Source organism: Ornithorhynchus anatinus, chromosome 6, assembly GCF_004115215.2.
Source record: "Ornithorhynchus anatinus isolate Pmale09 chromosome 6, mOrnAna1.pri.v4, whole genome shotgun sequence".
Taxonomy (NCBI): Eukaryota; Metazoa; Chordata; class Mammalia; order Monotremata; family Ornithorhynchidae; genus Ornithorhynchus; species Ornithorhynchus anatinus.
This window is the reverse complement of record NC_041733.1, coordinates 17,723,306-17,746,009: the sequence shown is the minus strand read 5'-3', so window position 1 is coordinate 17,746,009 and position 22,704 is coordinate 17,723,306. Positions and strand designations below refer to the sequence as shown.

The window sequence follows — 22,704 nt, the reverse complement described above, 5'->3', positions numbered from 1 at the left end:
GTTTGTGTGGTAGGAAAGAAGTCACCACAGAGACACAAAGTCTGCTGTATATAATATCCATATGACACTTCTGGTGGAGGGGAATTATGGGTGGTTTGCCCCAAGCTCTGTTTGAATTTTCTACATTTTCTCGAAGGAACTGTAGTGAGGGAATAAGTACACTTACTTACAGAGAAGCAGCATGGCCTAGTAGATAGATCTGGACCTGGGAGTCAGAAGGACCTGGGTTCTAATGCCGTCACTGTCACTCGTCTGCTGTGTGAGCTTGGGCAAGTCACTTCAATTCTTTGGGCCTCATCAGTTCCCTCATCCAGAAAATGGGGATTAAGACTGTGAGCCCTTTGTAGGACATGGACTGCATCCAACCTGATTACGTTGTCTCTACTTCAGTGTTTAGAGTAGCGCCTGGCATAGAATAAGCACTAACAAATACCATTAAAATAACCTTATGTGCATTTATTTGCTTTACGGCCTAAATCAGTTCACACTAGCAGAAATTTCCCCAACTTCAGTTCCTTTATAAACCTAGGGATTTGGGGAATGGGAGAGGCAGAAATAGGAAAAGAGGGAAAACAGGAAGGTAAAGAGATAGAGCCTGAGGTTCTGATTCAGCACAGAGATTGAACTGGAAAAGAGCTGGGGACCCCGAAGGATACGTATGGATGACATGACATACTGCGGAAGCAGCTTGCTGTAGTGGCTAGAGCCCAGACTTGGGAGTCAGAAGGTCCTGGGGTCTAATACTGGCTCTGCCACTTGTCTGCTGTGACCTTGGACAAGTCACTTCACTTCTCTGGGCTTCAGATACCTCATCTGTAAAATGGGGATTGAGTCTGTGTCCAACCTGATTTGCTGGTATCCACCCCAGTGCTTAGAACAGCACCTGGAACATAGTAAGCACTTAACAAATATCATAATTATTAGTATTACACTGCCCCTACCTCCCTCTCTGCCCCTCTCTTTAATCTGTCTCTTTCCAGACTCAGTCTCCGTCCTGAACACCCCCATGCCTCCCCCTGCAGCCCGGTTCCTGAAAAGAAGTGAAATTGTTAGAATCGACAGACATGCCTAGTAACCTCAGGTGGGGTTTGGATTGCCAAAAACAGACTGGGCGCTTCTGTTCATTTAAAGATATTCATTGTTTTCAGGAAAACAAATCCACTGTTATCTGCAAAACTGCCACCCCCAAGTCCCTCCGGCCCTGCCGGAATAACTTGATTTCTGCAGCGCTGTAAATGGCACTGAGACAGGTAATGGGCCAGACCAATTCTGCTCTCCCCTTCAAAGCCCAGTTGAAGGTCCATCTCCTCCAGATGGCCTTCCCTGACTAAGCCCTTCTTTCCTCTTCTACCTCTCCCTTCTACATTACCCTGATTTGCTCCCTTCATTCATCTCCCCCTCCCAGTCCCACAGCACTTATGTAGATATTTATCATTTATTTATTTATATTAATGTGTATTTACCCCTCTAGACTGTAAGCTCATTGTGGGCAGGGAAAGTGACTGGTTATTGTTATAGTGTACCCTCCCAAGGGCTTAGTCCAGTGCTCTGCACCTAGTAAATTCTCAATGAATACAACTGAATGAATGAATGAATGTTGAGAGAACTACATCCACCCACTGCTGCTCCAGAGTTTCAGCCTGCCTCTCCTTCCCCAGCCTGTGGCCACCATTTCAGGCCTTTTTATAATAACAGTAATAATGCTATTAATAATTATAGTTTTTGTTAAGGCCCAAGTGCCAAGTAGTGTACTAAACACTGAGTAGATACAATACAATCAGGCCAGACACAGTCCTTGCATAACATGACACTCCCAGCCTATGGAGAAGGGAAAACAGGTATTGCATCCTCACTTAACAGGAAACGGAGGCTCAGAGCAGTAAAGTGGCTTGCCAAAGGTCACCCAACAGGCATGTGGCAGAGCCGGGATTAGAACCCAGGCCCGCTAACTCCCAGGCCGGTGGTTTTTCCTGCTAGGCCACGCTGCTCTTTGATTGCTGTGTGGTGTCTGGCCCAGCTCCCGCAGTCAGGTGCGGTGAGGGCCTGGGGATGCTGATTTCCAAACCTTCCACCATCTCCACCCTGACCTTCCCTTGCGTGGTTCCATCCCAGATTTCGAAGACTCGATATTCTCAGTTAAAGAGGCCGAGGAAATGAAACGTTTATCTGCGTTATCAATCAATAGCATTTCTTTAGCACCTCCTGGATTCAGATCCCTGCCCACAGAGAGCTTACAATCTAAAGGGAGAGACAGGCACATAATTCCTGTGAGTCAAAAATGAATGCTTAGTGTTATTAACCCCCGATGATGGTTCTCAAGATTGTTGATGTTTATACTTTGTTTTTTTTTCTTTTTTCTTTTTTTCCTTCCTCCCCCCTCCACAACTCCCTCTCCTTGATGGCAGCAAACACTGGAGATGAACCTGAGCAACCTGGTTAAGCGCAATAGTGAACTAGAAAACCAGATGGCCAAACTGATACAGATCTGTCAGCAGGTTGAGGTATGTGACAGCGATATTTCTGACGATTCTTCTTTTGAGCCGCCTGAATTTGGAAATCCTTCCAGAGAACACACCCTTTCCCGCTAATGTAGCTTTACGCGCTCAATTTGGCAGTTCTATCAGACCCAATTGTCTGCTTCTGGCATTCTCTGCCCATGCTAGATTTCTAGTGGGGTTCCTCTGGAGGGAAGGGACCGGGGAGGAAAGAGTGGATCAGCTCGGCTGTTCGGAAGCGATAAAGGGTTACAGAGTGACCGTTAAGAAAGGGTTGTTCTCCCTCCTACCTGCCTTAAAAAGAAAAGCACTGTGACCTAGTGGAAAGAACATGGGCCTGGAAGTCAGAGGACCTGGGTTCTTATCTCTGCTCTGCCACTTGTCTGCAGTGTGAACCTGGGCGAGTCATTTTACTAATCTCTTTTTTTTTTAAATGGTATTTGTTAAATACCATTAACTTTTACAACTTACTGTTGTAAGCATGGGGGTGATTACAAGTGATTTAGGTTGGGCACAGTCCCTGTTCCACATGGTGCTCACAGTTTAAGTAGGGGGAGAACAGGAGAACTGAGGCACAGAGAAGTTAAATGACTTGCCCTAGGTCATGCAGCATGCAATTGGCAGAGCTCGATGCCTCATTTACCTCATCAATCAGTCAATCAATCAGTGGTATTTATTGAGCACTTACTTTGTGGAGAGCACTGTTCTAATGTTGGTATTTGTTAAGGGCTTACTATGTGCCGAGCACTGTTCTAAGCACTGGGGTAGACACAGGGGAATCAGGTTGTCCCATGTGGGGCTCACAGTCTTCATCCCCATTTTACAGATGAGGGAACTGAGGCCCAGAGAAGTGAAGTGACTTGCCCACAGTCACACAGCCGACAGGTGGCAGAGCCGGGATTCGAACCCATGACCCCTGACTCCAAAGCCCGTGCTCTTTCCACTGAGCCACGCTGCTTCTCTACCTGGGAGAGTATAACAGACTTAGCAGACATGTTTCCTGCCCATTTGTAAAATGGGGATTAGGACTGTGAGCTCCATGTGAGACAGGGCTTGTGTCCAACGTGATTACGCTGTATCTACCCCAACACTCCGGACAGTGCCTGGCACAAAGTGAACGCTCAATGAATGCCATTAAAAGGTGCATTCAGATACAGTGATCTTATCTGGAGGAGTTTATAGTGATGTGCATAAAGAATCAGCAGGGTCCACCAACTGTTTTAACAGTGAGAAGCAGCATGGTTTAGCAGAAACAGTACGGGTCTGGGAGTCAGAGAACCTGAGTTCTAATCGCAGCTCTGCCACGGGTCTGCTGCGTGATCTTGGGCAAATCACTTAATTTCTCTGGGTCTCATTCCCCTCATCTACAAAATGGGAATTCAGTCCCTGTTCTCTCCCCTACCTAGAAAGAAAGCATCATGTAGGACCTGATTATCTTGTATCTACCCCAACACTTGGTACAGTGCTTGATATATGGTAAGCTCTTAACAAAAACTTAATTATTAGAACTAGGCTTATCAAGCCCCACTTCCCCCTACTCATAGCAGGAGTGGAGCAGAACAGATGAGGAATCTGGCTGATTCTCCCTCATACCTCCTTTGTGGTTTATGTAGCAAAGAGGGATTTCTGGGCCATGTTTACCTATCATAGCAGAGGAGATTAAGCTATCCCTTTTACCAAGTCTTCAGGGTGTTAAATTTCACAAATTGAAATTCTTCCCCAGACTACATTTCATCTAATTTGATACAGATGGCTTCTAAACATATCCCTGCTTCCCAGGATGTGTTTTTTTAATGGTTTTAGTTAATTACTGTGTGCCGAGCACTGTTCTAAGCACTGGGGTAGATACAAGTTAATCAATCCGGATAGTCCCTGCCTCACATGGGGCTCACAGTCTAAGTAGGAGGAAGAACAGACATTGAATCCCTTCTTGCATTTGAGGAATTTGAAGCACAGAGAAGTTAAATGACTTGTTCCAAGTGGTGGAGCTGGGATTAGAATCCAGCTTCTCTGACTCCCAGGCCTGTGCTCTACCCACTAGGCCATGTGGCCCTCTTGTTCTTTTCTTGGTGACTTCATTCGGACCCAGGAAGAAAACAGAATCCAGATGTTGGGCGGAGAGATAGACTTTCCCCTTCCTCTTTCCGTTAATGTTTTTTTAAAGGCAAATATGAAGATCACCGTCTCTCTCCACCCTGACACTTCAGGGGAAGCATTTTTCACAGCTTTCTTCCCGGGAACTTGGCTGTGTTGATGTCCTTCCCCACATGTTACCAGATAGCTATTCGTCATTTACCAGCCCTCCTCCTCCTGGGAGCAAAGATCAAAGCTTGGGAGTCAGGAAGCTTGGGTTCCAAACCCACCTCCTCCACTTGCCCTCTGTGTGACCTCGGACAAGTCGCTTCTTGGTACCTCTGTTTACTCATCTGAAAAATGGGGACGATACATGGTCTCCCTCCCTCTTAGACAGTGAACTCCATGTGGGATAGCGCCTAGGTCCAAAATATTTGTATCGACTCTACTCCAGGGCTCAGTACAGTGCTTGGTACATAGGAAGCAATTAAATACTACAGTAATTTTTCTTTTTATAATTATTATTAAGAAGAGCTTACTCATAAGAAGGAGGCTTATGAGTACTCTGTGGGACTGGCAGGTGAGCATACTCACTAGCTCTTGCCTTTCTGTGCCCTCCCAAATTTGTATCATCTGGACTCTATGACGGGGGTGAGTTTGGGTTCACGGCCACCACTAGCAAAACTTGGGGGACTCTCTGCCCAGCTCAGGGAGTGGTGGACTGAGAGAGAGGTTAAGAATCGGAGCTTTATTAGTGAGCCTTTGCTCCCCCTTCTCAGTGCTGGAGTGTCAGCACATCTGGAGTTGCTGTCAGCACATCTGCACAGAAAATTAATTCAAGGAACTGGTTCTGACATCACTCAGAGAATGGATTCGGGCTGGTCGGGAGAACTCCTCAGTAATGATAATAGTAAGCTGGTTGTGGGCAGGGTACCATTTGTGGCGTGTTCTCTCATGCGCTTAGAACAGTGCTCTGCACACAGTAAGTGTTCAATAAATACCATTGTTTGAGTAATAATATTGCTAATAAGACTAAATGTGGTATTTGTTAAACTCTTACTACATGCCAAACATTGTGCTCACTCCTGGGGTTAGATACAGTCGGTTCTTGAAGTAGTAAATCAGGTATAGATGCAGACACAGGGCTCACAATCTAAAGGGGAGGGAGAGCAGGTATTGAATCCCCAGTTTTACAGATGAGGAAACTGAGTCACAGAAACGTCAAGCTACTTTTCCCAAGGTCACCCAGCAGGCTAAGCGATGGAAGTTGGGTTTAGAACCTGGATCTCCCGACTCTCAATGCTAGACTCTTCCCACTAGTTCTGCCAGCTGCTCTTGATGACACTGTGGTGTTCAGACACCGCAGAGACTGGGGGCCACTAAAGATAATAGAGGTATATGTTAAGCGCTTACTATGTGCCAAGCACCGTACTAAGCGCTGCGGTCAATACAAGATCATCAGGTCCCACATGGGACTCCCAAGAGGGAGTACAGTTATTGAATCCCCATTTTCCAGATGAGAGAACTGAGTCCCAGAGAAGTAAAGTGACTTGATCAAGGTCACACAGCCGGTAAGTGGTCCGGTCCCTCAGCCCAAGGTTGACTCGTTGGCCTCCCGGTCACTGCTAAGGCTGGGGGAGCTCTGGCACCCTTGGAACTGAATCGGGGACTATGGCAGCTCTGTGCGGGGTGGAGAGGGGCATTTTCTCTCATCAGTAATCACACCATGAAAAACCAGTGCTCCCACTCCCACACCCCAGAATGCTGCAGCAGGGATGTCTGTCCACTGTCGGAAGCAGCGCAATTTGTTTATTTCAGAGGCAGCATGGTCCAGTGGATAGAACACCGGCTTGGGAGTCATATGGGTCTGAGTTCTATTCCCGGCTCCGCCTCTTGTCTGCTGGGTGACCTTGGGCAAGTCGCTTCACTTCTCTGTGTAACAGTTACCTCATCTGTAAAATGGGGATTGAGACTGTGAGCCTCACATGAGACAGGGACTGTGTCCAACCTGATTTGCTTGTATCCACCCCAGAGCTTAGTACAGTGGCTGGCACGTAATAAACGCTTAACAAGTACCATAAAAAATTACATTAATATCTGTCTCTTCACTCTATACTGTAAACTTATGGTGGGCAGGTAGTGTGTCTACCAACCGTGTTGTATCCAACCGTCTCCCAAGTGCTTAGTACAGTGCTCTGCGCACAGTAAGCACTAAATAAATACCATTGAATGATTGATTGGAGCGGCCTCCCATTCCCTTGCTCTGGTGAATTGTGACCTTGGCTGGAGCTTAAGCTAGGAAGAGGGAGGCCAAGAGGCAAGAGCCATTTTTACCCCAGTCAGGGCATCCTGGATGAGGGAAACAGTGTGGCTAAGTGGAAAGAGCGTGGGCCTGGGTGTCAGAGGTTCTGGGTTCTAATTCAGAGGTTCTGGGTTCTAATCCTGGTCTGCCACTTTTCTGCTGTGTGCCCTTGAACAAGTCACTTCAATTCTCTGGGCCTCAGTTTCTTCATCTGTAAAATGGGAATTAAATCCTCTTCCCTCCAACAGACTTTGAGTCCCGTGTGGGGAAGGGACTGTGTCCTACCTGATTATCTTGTACACCTACTCAAGTGCTTAGTAAAGTACCTGGTGCCTCATAGGCACTGAACAAGTATCATTATATTTAGTACGTGGCATTTTGACCCCAACATCAGCCCTATTTTTTTAAAAATGGGATTTGTTAAGCATTTACTGTGTCAAACACTGTTCCAAGCACTGGGGTAGATAAAAATGAATTAGTTTGGTCACAGTCCCTGCCCTGCACGGGGCTCCCAGGCTAAGTAGGAGGGAGAACAGGAGAACCAAAGTGTGAAGATAATAATGACGACGATATTTGTTAAGCACTTGCTATGTGCCCGTCACTGTACCAAGCGCTGGGGTGGATAAAAGCAAATTGGGTTGGACACAGTCCCTGTCCCATATGGGGCTCACAGTCTCAATCCCCATTTTACAGATGAGGTAACTGAGGTCCAGAGAAGTGAAGTGACTTGCTTACGGTTACGCAACAGACAAGTGGTGGAGCAAGGATTAGAATTTATGACCTTCTGACTTTCAGGCCTCTTCTCTATCCACTACGCCATGCTGCTTTTCTAGATAAGTGACTTGCCTAAGGTCACACAGCAAGCGTCTGACAGAGCCAGGATTAGAACTCGTGTGGTTTGACTCCCAGGCCCATGCTCTTTCCACTAGGCTGCACAGCTTCATGGTTGCAGAGAAAAGGAATGTTCCTTATAGTCTAAGACCTGCCTGGGCTGCTGGGGTCTTGATCAGCGGGAGGCCCTGAAATAAGGGACAGAGACGACGGCTCTGAGGAAAGAGGGCTCATGAGGAAATGAAATGGAGGTGGCGCCTAAGCCCTGGGCAGCCTTTACAGGATTGAACATGTGGGATTCAGGGTGCGATCAAGCTCGCACATAATCTGCCAACACACTCACAGTCTTCAGCCCGAGAAGGCCAGTGTCATCTCCTGGACCCATTAAGAAAGCGGGAGCTGTCATTATCCCAACCAAGTAGTCTCTTCTCTCTGGCCCTTGCACTCTTTCTTGTCAGCGCTGGGAGAGGACCATAAATATCGCCTCTCTTTCCTGTCCTGTGTCCCTCTCTCTTCCCTCCCTTCTGTGAAAGCAAGCAAGCACTCTTCCTGTTATTACAGAATTGGATTAGAATTGACACTGACTTGTGGGAGCTGATAGGAGCATGGCATCTATAAACCACACTCTGGCAATCGGAAAATGTTTTCTCCTGGGTATCTTGAGAAGTGGGGCCAGAGGAAGACACGAGATTCCCTTTCATCACGGTGCAGAGAGACATTTGCTTACCTTGCTATTCTGACCACTTGAAAAAAACTATATGTATATACATGCACATGTAGTTCTTTGTCCTGACTCATAAAGGCATCCTGTGTTTACATGTCCAGAGGAAATCTCTGGATGTTGCATGTGCTATGGAAGAATGTATACCCACAGATTAATGCTTCCTCTTGGCTTGATGGTTTTATAAATAATGAACCCTCATGCAAAATACCATGGTTGCTATACTATTATTATTCTTTCAGAGTACAGAACAATGAATAATAAATTTGTATGCAACTTTATTTTGCAGAGGTTGAAGGGCGCCTCCTCTTAATAGGCTATTGATTGTCTGTCTCTAATTTAAGCAGCCGGTCCTTGAAGGAGTACTTGTAAGAGGATACCCTGATGGGCTTCCAGATTTTTTTTAAATTTTAGATTGTTTTAGTCATAGTAGCAATCATATTAAGTGTTTACTTTGTACAGAGCGCTGTGCTGAGCGCTGGGAAGGCTTACACAATTGGAAATTAGACATGGATTGTGTTTGAGGGGTTCACTAACTATGAATATGAGAGAGGACTGGAGACAATAAAACACGCACAAAAGACCAGGACAAATAGATAAAATATGATCAAAGGTCAGTAAGGTGCTGTGTCTAGAGGAGCAGAATTTCAGGCTCCGTGTGATTCAGAGTCCACGACATACCTGTCAGCCACAGCAGGGGTTAGTGCCACCACCAGTTTGCTGAGGTTTTATGGAGGCCTCGTCCTAGGGGCGCAGTTGTCTTTTGCCCCGGGGTGGTGGCAAGAAGGGATGGGCTCTCCTCGATGGGGCAGAGGGGAGCTGGGGGTGATTCCTGGAGAGACTGTGTGACTTATTCACATGCATGCCGGGAAGGGGAGACAGTTCACTTGGCCATGACGAAGGGGGGCCAAGAGCTCGCAGAGAGCTGAGGCTGCAGCTACCGGATGTCTCCTTTGGCCGCATGAGAACGCTTAGGTTTTCTTAAGTATTGAAATCAGTAGTTAAGAAAATTTGCCTTAATTGTCATTCCTAAGGCAACTAAGTAAAGTGAAGTGTTTCAGGGATGGGCTTATTTTAAAGCCGCTTTCGGATATTGAAAGAGAATATATTTTGCAAATGATCACTGCTCTTCTACCAGCCAAAAATCCCTTGGGAAGTGGTTATTATTATTATTATTACAGTTTCAATCCCCATTTTGCAGATAAGGTAAATGAGGACCAGAGAAGTGCAGTGATTTGCCCAAGATCATATAGCGGACAAGTGACGGAGCCGGGATTAGAACTCGGGTCCATTTGACTCCCAGGCCCTTGCTCTTTCCACTTTGCCATCACCTGGGAGCCACCAAAGTAGAAACTCTTTGAGAATACTAGGCTGTCCTGGGTGGGTCAAAAGCATCTTCGAAGGTGCAGAGGAGAGAGAGAGAGAACCTAGTGCTTAGTTCAGAGCTCTGTACCCAGTAAGCGCTCAATAAATATAAATGAATGAACCTACCTTGGGAAGTAGCATGGCCTAGTGGAAAAAGCATAGGCCCGGGAGACGGGGGAGCTGTGTTCTGATCCTGGCTCCACCGATTGCCTGTTGTGTGTCCTTGGACAAGTCACTTAAATTCTCTATGCTTCAGTTTCCTCATCCATAAAATGGGGTCGAAGTACCGGCTACCCCTTTCTTTTGACTCTGAGCCCTGTGCCAAACCAGCTGATGATATATCTCTATCGACTACCCCATGCAAGTGACCTTCATGGGGCATTATTCTGTGACCTATAGTACCCTAACTGGAGACTCTCTCCTACTTAGACTATGAGCCGCATGAGAGACCCGAACATCTTGGCCTAGTGGATAGAGCATGGGACTGGGAGTCAGAAGGACCTGTATTTGAATCCCGGCTGTGCCACAAGTCTGCTGGGTGACCATGGGCAAGTCATTTCACTTCTCTGGATCTCAGTTATCTCATCTGTAAAATGGGGGTGAAGACTGTGCGCCCCATGCAGGGCAGGGACTGCATCCAACCTACTTTTACGCCAGACTTCCAGAATTGGTCCCTTCACTAGCTTCCTAGAAAAGGCTAGCGAGGGGATAGAAACAGGGGAATAAGGCCTATTTTAGTGGTCTCCAAACCAAGCCTACTTGAAGGACGGTTACTGCTTTAGAGAGAAAGGGAAAGTCTCCTCTCTGGTGGCCAGCTGCCATCACTGCACCTTTCTCTGCATGCGGGATGGAAGTTGACCCTTTTTTAAAAATGTTATTTAAGTGCTGACTGTGTCAAATACTGTTCTAAGGGGGTAGATACAAATCAGTCAGATTGGATACAGTCCCGATCCCACACGGGGGACGTGTCTACCAACTCTGTTATACTGTATTCTCCCAAGCACTTAGTTCAGTGCTCAGCACACAGTAAACACTCAGTAAATACGACTGGTTGATGGATAGAGATCAGGTGTTGAATTTTACATTCGAGACAAATGAGTCACAGAGAAGTAACTTGCCCTCGGACAGAGACAGTATTTGAACCAGGTCCTCTGACTCGAAGGTCCGTGCTCTTTCACACTGCCTGTTTCTCCACCTTAATGTTTCAAGCTTACTGGTACTAGTCCAAGCTGAGGACCTGCCAGACACCCTGGGCCAGTTACGGCATTTTCCAAGCAGCAGGGAAGAAAGGCCACTCTTTACTCCCTTGAACCCTTTCCAACCACCCCCAAATAATAAAGAGGACATAGCTCTTCGAGACTGGGGATTTGGCACCCTCTCACAAATCTGAACTCCTCAAAGATGGAAATCCTCATTTCGCAACCCTAGAACAGAGAAAGGAGAACCATGGAAAGACTTTACAGAAAACAGAAAAGAAAGCGAGGATGCCATTCTTCTCTCAATAAGAAAGTATAGCGATGCCAAACAGGTTTGTCTTACCTGTCTCTGAAATGTTATAGGAATTTTCCAAGCGGCTTAGGTTTTTATTTAATGAAAACCTATATGTCAGTTCTACCTGCACTTTCCATTTTCCCCTCCTCTTCCCGGTTTCCCAATGAGTTCATCTTCCTGAGAAATAAAGGATGTTTTGCCTAATGTGTGACCGAATAGGGTAAGCTGGCACCTGATTCAACTATACCCTGCCTTAGGCTGCCCCTGGGGGAGAGAGGGTGGCATTCTAATAGGTTTCGAAACCCAAAGTCCAGCCAGTCTCGTTCTACTCCATCAACGCTGCTTGATTTTGGCGGGGAGCAACTTAGTTTCAGCAGTGCAGCCAAGTCTCCACTTTGTCTGAAGCGGCATGGCTCCTTTGTAACTGCTGCTTGATATTCCATTGGCGGTCTAATTGACTTCTCCCTTTTCACTCTTGCTTCCTACTTGGAAGGTGACAGTCTAAGGAGAGGAGGATTCTCCCCATCCTGATCACATATCGAGGGAGAGCTTCCCTCTGAGAATTTCCCATTTCTTATTGAAACGGGAAGGTCCCTGGTTCTCCTGGGTGCTAAGCACCATACTAACCACTTGTGAGAGTACAGTCCAAAGGTGTTGGTGGATTTGTTCCCTGCTCATGAGGAGCTGATAATAATAATAATTATGGTATTTGTTAAGTGCTTACTAAGTGCCAAGCACTAGACTAAGCTCTGGGGTGGATACCTGCAAATCGGGTCGGACACAGTCCCTGTCCCACGTGGGGCTCGCAGTCTCAATCCCCATTTTACAGGTGAGGAAAGTGAGGCACAGAGAAGTGACAAAGTAATAGTAATAATCCTGGTGTTAAGTGCTTACTATGTGCCAGGCTCTGTATTAGGTGCTGGGGTGGATACAAGCAAATCAGATTAGACTCAGTCCCTGTTCCACATAGGGCGCACAGTCTCGATCCCCATTTTACAGATGAGGTAACTGAGGCACAGAGAAGTGAAGTAATTGCCCAAGGTCACACGGCAGACAAGTGGTGGAGCCGGGATAATAACCCATGACCTTCAGACTCCCGGGCCAGTGCTCTCTCTGCTACGTCACGCTCCTTCCTACTGTGCCATCCTCCTTCCTTGCCTTCTTTGACTTGCCCGAGGTCACACGGCAGACAAGTGGCACAGCTGGGATTCTGTTGTATTGTACTTTCCCAAGTGCTTAGTACAGTGCTCTGCACATAGTAGGTGCTCAATAACTACAACCGATCGATTGATTAGAACCTATGACATTCTGCCTCCCAGGCCCAGCTCTATCTATTACACCATGCTCCTCACTTGGTCATGCTATTTCTCTTGCTAGCTGATGGTCTAGCCTTTGGGCCGTTTCCTGACTCGGGTGGATTTTCTATTCCAACCCGCTTCAGTCGTGGAGGCACAGAATCTTACTCTGGGAAGGCATGGTTTCTTCTCTAGTCGGGGTTTTGTGTCTTCGTTATCCTGACCCTGCTAGTTCCAGCGGGCAGAGACGTGCCCTTTCCTGCTTTTAATTCCCTCAGCTCTCCTACCTAAATGAAAAACTCATCTTTACTGTTTATTAAGCGGTGTGGGCAGTTGTGTGTTTGTGTGTGTGTGTGTAGTGGGAAGCAGCATGGCATAGTAGATAGAGCACAGGCCTGGGAGTCAGAAGGTCATGGATTCTAATGCTGACTCTGCCACTTGTCTGCTGTATGGCCTTGGACAAGTCACTTCACTTCTCTGGGCCTCAGTTACCTCATCTGGAAAATGGGGATTAAGACTGTGAGTCCCATGCAGGACAGGGATTGTGTCCAAACCTATTGTTTGTATTCACCCCACGGCTTAGTGCAGTGCCTGGCACTGTAAGCGCTTAACAAATACTAATAATTATTATTATTATTAGTGCGGAGAAAGTGGTACTAGGTTTTTTTTTAACAGTATTTGTTAAGTGTGTCATGCTGGGTTAGATACAATAATGATAATAATTATGGTATTTGTTAAACACTTACTATGTGCCAGTCACTGTTCGAAGCGCTGGGGTAGATACAAAATAATCAGGTTGGACACAGTCCCAGCCCCACACGGGGCTCACAGTTTTAATCTCCATTTTACAAATGAGGTAACTGAGTCCCAGAGAAGCAAAGTACTTGCCCAAGGTCACACGGCAGACAAGTGCACAGCACTTACGTACATATCTGTCATTTTATTTATTTGTATTGCTGTCTCTCTTTCAGCCTCTAGACTGTAAGCTCGTTGTGGGCGGGAAATGTCACTGTTGATCATTGTATTGTACTTTTCCAAGTGCTTATTACAGTGCTCCGCCCACAGCGCTCAACAAATACGATTGAATGAAGTGGCGGAGCCGGGATTAAAACCCAGGTCCATATTACTCCCAGCTCCGGGCTCTTTCTACTAGGCCTTACTGCTTTTCATTCCTCCTGGATCTCTTCACACCTTCATGCTCCAGCCTCTATCCCTGGCAAGCCCTGAGCATTTCTGCCACAGTGCTTTGCTTAGTCATGAGGGGCTTATGTTTCAAGAGAAAACCTTGGGCAAGTTGAAGAGGAGGAAATAAATCCCTTTCCCCATTTTCCCTGGTGTTACAGCTCAGACTTCTGTTAATTGGTTCTTCCCTCCCCCAGGAGGAGGACTGGATTCAATAATCTGTTTGTCATATATAATATCTCGTCTGCACAATGCTTTTTCTAACCTGGGAAGAGATCTTGGTTTATCTTTTTTTTTTTTTTGTCAGCTGATCTCAATGCTTTCTGTGGCTTAGTGGAAAGAGCACGGGCTTGGGAGTCCGAAGTCGTGGGTTCTGATTCCGGCTCTGCCACTTGTCAGCTGTGTGACTTTGGGCAAATCACTTAACTCCTCTGTGCCTCAGTTACCTCATCTGTAAAATGGAGATTAAGACTGTGAGCCCCACCTGGGACAACCTGATAACTTTGTATCTCCACCAGCGCTTAGAACAGTGCTCGGCACATAGTAAGTGCTTAACAAATATCATCATTATTATTTCCCAGTGAGAACAGGAAAGGGGGACCAGTTGGAGAAGGGAAAAAGATATTGGAATGGGGGGAAGGGGTAATAGCAACCATCATGACAGTATGGTGATGTCCCAATTGATAGTATTTTTTTGAGCACTTACTGTATGCAGTATAATGTACTAAGTGCTTGGTAGACTACAATATAACATAGTTGGTAGACATATTCCCTGCTCACCACGTTCAACTTAATAATAATGTTGGTATTCGTTAAGCGCTTACTATGTGCAGAGCACTGTTCTAAGCGCTGGGGCAGATACAGGGTAATCAGGTTGTCCCTCATGAGGCTCACAGTCTTAATCCCCATTTTACAGATAAGGGAACTGAGGCACAGAGAAGTTAAGTGACTTGCCCACAGTCACACAGCTGACAAGTGGCAGAGTCAGGATTCGAACCCATGACCTCTGACTCTGAAGCCCGCCCTCTTTCCAACGAGCCACGCTGCCTGGGACCTTCTCTGTGCCTCAGTTCCTTCATCAGCAAGCTGGGGATTCAATACCTGTTCTCCCTCCTACTTAGATGTGACCCTCATGAAATAATAATAATTGTGATATGCGTTAGCCCTTACTATGTGCCGAGCAGTGTACTAAGCAGTGGTAGACACAAAATAATCAGATCCCACAGGGTGCTCAAAGTTTAAATAGGAGGGAGAACAGGTATTGAATCCCCCAAATCACCCAGCAGACAAGGGGGTGGAGCCATGATTAGAACCCAGATAAATAAATAAATAAATGGTGGTATTTGTTAAGCGCTTACTATGTGCAAAGAACTGTTCTAAGCGCTGAGGGATACAAGGTAATCAGGTTGTCCCACGTGGGGCTCACAGTTTTAATCCCCATTTTACAGATGAGGTAACTGAGGCACAGAGAAGTTAAGTGACTTGCCCAAAGTCACACAGCTGGCAAGTGGCGGAGCCGGGATTCGAACCCATGAACTCTGACTCCCAAGCCCGCGCTCTTTCCACTGTACCACGCTGCTTGATCAGATCCTCTGACTGTCAGGCCTGTGCCCTTTCTGTGTGACCATGCTGCTTCTCATGTGGGACCTGATTATCTTGTATCTACCCCAGCCCTTAGTACAGTACTTGGCATATAGTAAGTGCTTAACAAATAACGTTATTATTTTTGTTATTGTTATTATCATTATTATGAGTGACTTCTAGCCCAATCAGTCGTCATATTTATTGAACACTTCTATGTGCAGAACACTGTACAAAGCACCTGGGAGAGTACAATACTCTGGAGTTGATAGACATGTTCCCTGTCCCCAACAAGCTTACAATTGAGACTGTGAGCCCTCTGTGGGACGGGGACTATGTCCAACGCAATTATATTGTATCCATCCCAGCGCTCAGAACAGTGCCAGGCGCATCGATTAGACTGTAAGTCCGACAGTGGGCAGGGACTGTCTCTATCTGTTGCCGATTTGTACATTCCAAGCGCTTAGTACAGTGCTCTGCGCATAGTAAGCGCTCAATAAATACTATTGAATGAATGAATAGTAAGCGCTTAACAGGTACCATTATTATTATTATTTTTATTAGTAGTAGTAATATTAATTCTTTTATCTCATCTGCTCATTGGCCCACCCTCCAGCTAACAGTAGGGAGTCAAAGCATATTAATTCTGAGTGAATCGAGTTCCCACCCTGACCCCTCTGCCCAGGATGGCCAGGGGAAACACACAGGGCAGAGTTGCACAGGCCGAGCGCTGGGGCCCAGGGGAACTAAAAGGCAGATGGCTACATCATCCCGGGATTGTCTTTTCTCGTCAGGTGAACACTGCCATGCACGAGGCCAAGCTGATGGAAGAGTGCGATGAGCTGATGGAGATCATCCGGCAGCGGAAGCAGGTGATCGCCGTCAAAATCAAAGAGACGAAGGTCAGAGACGCTGGGGGAGGGGGACCGGGGAGCTGAGCCCCCCAAAATCCGAGGGTTCGGGTGGGAAGTTATCGGGGGTATCCGGAAGGGAAACCTTGCGGGAGTTGGGATTGAAGGGAGAAGATGGGCGCAGCGCGTGGTTTGGGGCTATATTGGAGGCTCAGTGAGGGCAGGGAACATGTCTACTACTGTTGTATTAGAGATTCAGCACGGCCTAGTGGATAGAGCACGGGCCTGGGAGTCAGAAGGTCAAGGGTTCTAATTCTGCCTCCGCCATGTGACTGCTATGTGACCTTGGGCAATTCAGTTCAGTTCTCTGGGCCTCAGTTACCTCATCTGTAAAATTGGGATTGAGTCCGTGAGCCCATTTGGGATAGGAACTGTGTCCAACCTGATTTACTTGTATCTACCCCAGTGCTTAGTACAGTGCCTGGTACATAGTAAGTGCTTAACAAATGCCATAATAATAATAATAATTATTATTATTATGAAGGGCTGGGGTGGAGAGAAGATATTTGCGTTGGACACAGTCCTTGTCCTACGCGGGGCTCACAGTCTTAAACCCCATTTTGCAGCTGAGGGAACTGAAGCACAGAGAAGTGAAATGACTGGTCCAAGAGCACACAGCAGACAAGTGGCAGAACTGGGGTTAGGACCCAGGTCCTCTGACTCCTAGGTCTGTGGTCTTTCCATTAGGCCAAGCTACTTCTCGTTGGAAAAAACCCCCCTGAATTTTATCAGGTGCAAAGAGTTTCTTCACCTCCAGATCTCAGGCAGATTAGGTTGTGGATGGCAGAAAGGAGCCCGTATCTCTATCTCCATGTCCTACCTCCACAACTCCCAAGCCCCTTCCACTCCCATATCCTCACCCCGACGTTTATGCATGATTGCCACTGGATCAGGATTGTGACTTCCGATTCTATTTTATAGTATTTGAGAAGCAGCGTTACCTAGTGGAAAGAGCATGGGCTTATGAGTCCTAGGACCTGGGTTCTACTCCTGGTTCCACCACTTACCTGCTGTGTGACCTTGAGCAAGTCATTTAACTCCTGGGTGCCTCAGTTTCCTCATCTGTAAAATGGGGATTGAGACTGTGAGCCGTGTGTGCGACAGGAACTATATCCAATCTGATTATCTTGTACCTAGCCTAGCACTTAGAACACTGCCTAGCTTGTGGTAAGCCCTTAAATTTTACAATTAGTAATAGTAGTAGTAGTAATAATAATAATAATGATGGTACTTATTAAACATTTACTATGTCCAAGCAGTGTTCTAAGCGCTGGGGTAGATACAAGTTAATCACTGTCCCTGTGCCACGTGGGGCTCACACTCTTAATCCCCATTTTACAGATGAGGTAACTGAGGCCCAGAGAAGTTAATTGAGTTGCCCAAGGTCACAAAGCAGTCATGTGACAGGGGTAGGATTAGGACCCAGATCCTTCTGACACCCAGGCCCGTGCTCTATCCACTAACCATTCTGCTTCTTATTGTTACTATTATCATTATTTTTATTATTCTCCCAAGTGCTTTGTACAGTGCGCTGCATGTAGTAAGCAGTCAATAAATATCATTGACTGACAGATTGACGGTCCCTTCAGAGTGGTCTAGTAGGTAGAGAACGCTGGTTTGTGACATGTGAATTTGTTCCCAGGTCTGCCATGAACTCAGGATCATAGTCTACTATCCAGATGTTTACAGACTTTGAAAATACACTTGGGCCTCAATTAGCTAGCTTTACAGGGAGGGAGCAGTGGATTTAGCTTATGCGATCATTTCTGCTGTAAAGCAGGAGTTCCTGAAGTACTTGCAGGTGGGGGAAAATTGTGTTTGAGCAACCGCTAAATTGATGGGAATTAGTTTTGGGGTTTTTTTTTAATGGTTTTTATTAAGCACTTACTTTCTGCCAGGCACTGTACTAAGCACTGGGGTAGACCCAAGTTAATTGTGTTGGACAAAATCCATGTCCCACATAGGACTCACAGTCTTAATCCCCGTTGTACAGGTGAGGTGATTAAGGAACAGAGCGCTGAAGTGATTTGTCCAAGGTTACGCAGCAGACAAGGTCCAGAGCTGTGATTAGAGCCCAAGTCCTTCTGATTCGCAGAGCCATCCTCTATCCACTAAGCCACGGTTGGATTGTTTGAAGATGCTGTCATGACTGACATTTTTTATTGAATCAGTTGCCTATCTTGTCGGACTGGAGATCATTAGATGAATGCTTTATACCCTCCACACCTTTGGAACTCCGTAATAGTTCCCTCGTGTTACACCCAGATCATGGAATGGAAACACACATCAGAGCAGAAATGAATGTATAGTTGACCCTGAAAAATCTTAATAATAATAATGTGATATTTACTAAGCGCGTGCTCTGTGCCGGGCACTGTACTAAGCACTGGGGTGGATACAGGCAAATTGTGTTGGACACAGTCCTTGTCCCTCGTGGGGCTCACAGTCTCAATCCCCATTTTACAGATGAGGTAACTGAGGCCCAGAGAAGTGAAGTGACTCGTCTGTCACAAAGCAGACAAGTTGGCGGAGTCAGGATTAGATAGTTGGCTAGTGTGGTCTGATACATTGAGGGGTTCCATAGTCCAGGCTGATATTTTCCAGAGCATTCTGGAATCCCAAGCTCACTGTGGGCAGGGAATTTGTCTGCCGATTCGTATGTATTGTACTTTCCTATGCACTGAGTACAGTGCTCTGCACATAATAAGCATTCAATAAATACCATTGATCGGTTGAAGTTGATATTTGATGAAGAGTGACTTCAGTATGATTGTGGGCCTAGCTCCAGTTGAAGCCATGATTTGTTAAAGAGGAAGAATCAAAGCCATGTTCTGGTTACGGAGTTATCACGGTGAGGAATTGGAGAAAATCATCTCTTTAAATCGTGTTTTATCCCAGTGCAGATTTTTAAGAGGGCTGTCTCCTAGCAAATTAAATCTGAAGGATTATAATTTGCTATTACTATTGATGGTATCTGTTAAGCACTTACTACTTGTCAAGCAGTCTTCTAATCTCTGGGGTTGATACAAATCAATCGAATCAGACACAGTCCCTGTCCCACATTAGACTCTCAATCTCAGTAGAAGGGTGACAGGTTTTGAATTCCCATTTTACAGTTGAGAAAACAGGCACAGAGAAGTTAAGTGCCTTGCCCAAGGTCACCCAGTAACCAACTGGGAGAGCTGGCATTAGAACCCAGATCCTCTGACTTCCAGGCCTGGGCTCTTTCCACTAGGCTGCGCTGCCTCGACTCGGCCTCGTTGCTTCATTTGAATGCAGAGTCGTGTTTCTCTGGGGCGGATTCAGCCTCTGCGAACCACGCCGCCAAATTAATGAGGCTCAAACAGTGTCAGTCGAGCGGAACGGGGGATGAATTGGCGGGAGAGATTGGAGAGCTATATCAATGAAGTGCCCGGTAAGCAAGCGACAGAGGTTAAAGGAAGGGGGAGCCTGAGTCCTGGGCTCTTGAGAACCAGCTCCTTTGATGGGCTTCTGGAGACTGTCACTCCAACAGACGTGGTCTGAACCAATGTGCTGACTATCAAGGTCAAGGGCCTTGAACAATATGAGATGCCCTGGGAGTGCTCAAGCATCAGCCACTTAATCAGTGTTATTTATCAAACACTTACTGGGTGTAGAGCAGTGTATTAGGTGCTTTGGAGAGCAGAGTCCCCTCTAGACTGTAAACTGCTTGTGAGAGCTTAGTACGGTGCTCTGCACACAATAAGCATTCAATAACTATCGTTGTTTGATTACAATACAGTAGCTGTGGAAAGCATAATTCCTGCCTTCAAGAAGCATGCAGTCTCGTGGACTGAAAGAAATGCTCATTATCCGTCTGAACAAAAGCTTTTCACCTGTTTTCTGATTGAAGCCCCAATCAATCGATCATATTTGAGTGCTTACTGTGTGCAGGCCACGTACTAAGCCCTTGGGGGAGAGTACAGTATGCATAGTTCATTTAGTCGTATTTATTGAGTGCTTACTGTGTGCACTGTATTAAGTGCTCGGGAGAGTGCAGTATAGCAATAAAATAGACACCTTCCCTATCTACAACAAGCTTATGTCTAGAGGTGCTCACGGTTCTCTTTGTGTGATTTGGCTTTATTGTTAAATTTTCAGTGATATAAGCGAGAAGCAGCGTGGCTCACTGGAAAGAGCACGGGCTTTGGAGTCAGAGATCTGGGGTTCGAACCCCGGCTCTGCCACTTGTCAGCTGTGTGACTTTGGGCAAGTCACTTAACTTCTCGGTGCCTCAGTTACCTCATCTGTAAAATGGGGATTAAGACTGTGAGCCCCACGTGGGATAACCTGATTCCCCTGTTTCTCCCCCAGGGCTTAGAACAGTGCTCGGCACCTAGTAAGCGCTTAACAAATGCCAACATTATTATTATTATTATTGTTAGAACAGTGCTCGGCACATAGTAAGCACTTAACAAATACCAACATTATTATTATTATTATCAATAAGAGAAATGAGTATCTCCCCTCTTGGAAGCCTCCTGCGTCAAATCTGTGGATTTCCATCTGTGGGGTTCAAGGTTTTCTTTCCCATGCCGTCCCTCTTTCATCTTCAAAATAATTCCCACCCCTATCCCAAGGCAAGGCTTAGAGCAAGAGGGTCAGGAGACAAGAGAGGGGAAATCAACAGGGCCAGGAGTCCATCCTGATTCCTGTAGACTCACCGGACTCTGAATTTACTTTTGAACAGTCTGCAGTTGATTATGGCATTTGTTAAGCGTTTACTGTGTGTCATGCGCTGTTCTAAGCGCTGGGGTACATAAAAGACAGATAAGACACAGTCCCTGTCCCACATAAGGCTCACAGTCTAAATAGGAGGGAGAACGGGTATTGAAGTCCCATTATAGAGTTGAGGAAATTGAGGTGCAGAGACTCCATCAATCAATCAATTATATTTATTGAGCACTTCCCATGTATTTATCTTAATGTCTGTCTCACGCTCTAGACTGTAAGCTCGTTGTGGGTAGGGAATGTCATATTGTTATATTGTAGTCTTCCAAGTGCTTAATACAGTGCTCTGCGCACAGTGAGCACTCAATAAATATGATTGATTGTAGAGCACTGTACTGAGAGCTTGGGAGAGTACAATACAACTGAATAAGTGGATACATTCCCTGCCCATACCAAGTTTACAGGCTAGAGGGAGTTTACAGTCTAGGGGGTTAAGTGAATCCCCAAGGTCACACAACCGGCAAGTGGCAAAGTTAGGTTTCGAACCCAGATCCTCAGACTCCCAGGCCCATGCTCATTCTCCTGGGCCATGTTAATTCTCCACAAGTGTGAACCTGACGTGTAGGGAGCAGGAGTGAGGAGAACTTGTTCTACTTGGGAGAGTCATCGCTAGGTCCTCACTGCAAAGGAGAAGAGTTGACCCCATTAATCATTTGGATTTACATCCTCTCATTTTTCTGAAAAGGGCCAATCCATTTCCCATATATTTTCTTACCACATATTTTTGAAGGAGGAGACAGGAGTGCCTTTTCCCATCTTATAGATGGGGTAAACGGAGGCTGCGAGAGGTTAGAGGGCTTCCCTCAGGCGGCCACGCAGCCGGTCCAAGTTGGAACCAGAACTGATGCTGTTGGGCTCTCAGTTCTGTGTTCTTGTTGCCACACCCCTTGGCCCAGTGCGACCTTGAGTTTCGGTCGATTGGAAGTGGAGCCAGGGATGAGGTCCCCCTCTTGGCCCTCTGGCTTTCTGGACAGTGCTCCTTTCTCCAAGCAGCATGGCCTGCACTGGAGAAATATAGCGCAGAGAAGAGCACCATGAGAATCAACGTGGCTGAGTGGATGGAGCACGGACCCAGGAGTCAGAAGGACCTGAGTTCTAGTCCCCGCCCCGCCACTTGTCTGCTGTGTGACTCTGGGCACGGTGTTTCACTTCTCTGGGCCTCAATTCCCTCATCTGTAAAATGAGAATTAAATACCTGTCTTTCCTGCTACTTAGAATCTGAGCACCATGTGGGACAGGGACCGTGTCCAACTTGCTTAACTTCTTGTCTACCTCGGCGCTCAGTGTAGTGCTCGGCCCATAGGAAGTGCTTATCTGTCACCATGATGATTATTATCACTATTATTATCACTATCACTGTCGTGTGAGAGAGCATCTTTTGTTGCCCAGGGGTGGCAGTAAAGCATACAAGAGACCACTGAATTCAGTGCCCTGAGGGCATCATGATGACTGGTTGGCCCCAACCATAACAGGCTGTCCCCAACTCTCCGCTGACCAGAGGTCACCCAGTTAAGCGCCCCTCAAATTGACTGTCACAAATCCCTCTGCCAGTCCCAGCTATGGCAAAATCCCCACTCCTGGCCTCACTCTGAAGCCCTGACTCAAAGCAGCCCTACCCCGGGTGGAAGAGATTGACTGAGTGCTTCCTCACCCCTCCCACATGCCAAGCTGGTCGGCTCTCCCGAGTGTAAGGGTGGCACAGGGA

The 22,704-nt window shown here is 46.5% G+C and overlaps 1 protein-coding gene across 2 annotated transcripts in view; it reads left to right on the top strand.

The window, feature by feature from the left end:
* The window catches only part of MID2 (midline 2), a 234,751-nt gene that overhangs the window by 167,662 nt on the left and 44,385 nt on the right, over window positions 1–22,704 (top strand). For both annotated transcript variants that reach the window (XM_029067940.2, XM_029067941.2), the window contains 2 exons: window positions 2,406–2,501; window positions 16,131–16,238. In XM_029067940.2, coding sequence (XP_028923773.1) covers window positions 2,406–2,501; window positions 16,131–16,238 — 204 coding nt within the window. The remainder of the gene's footprint in view (window positions 1–2,405; window positions 2,502–16,130; window positions 16,239–22,704) is intronic.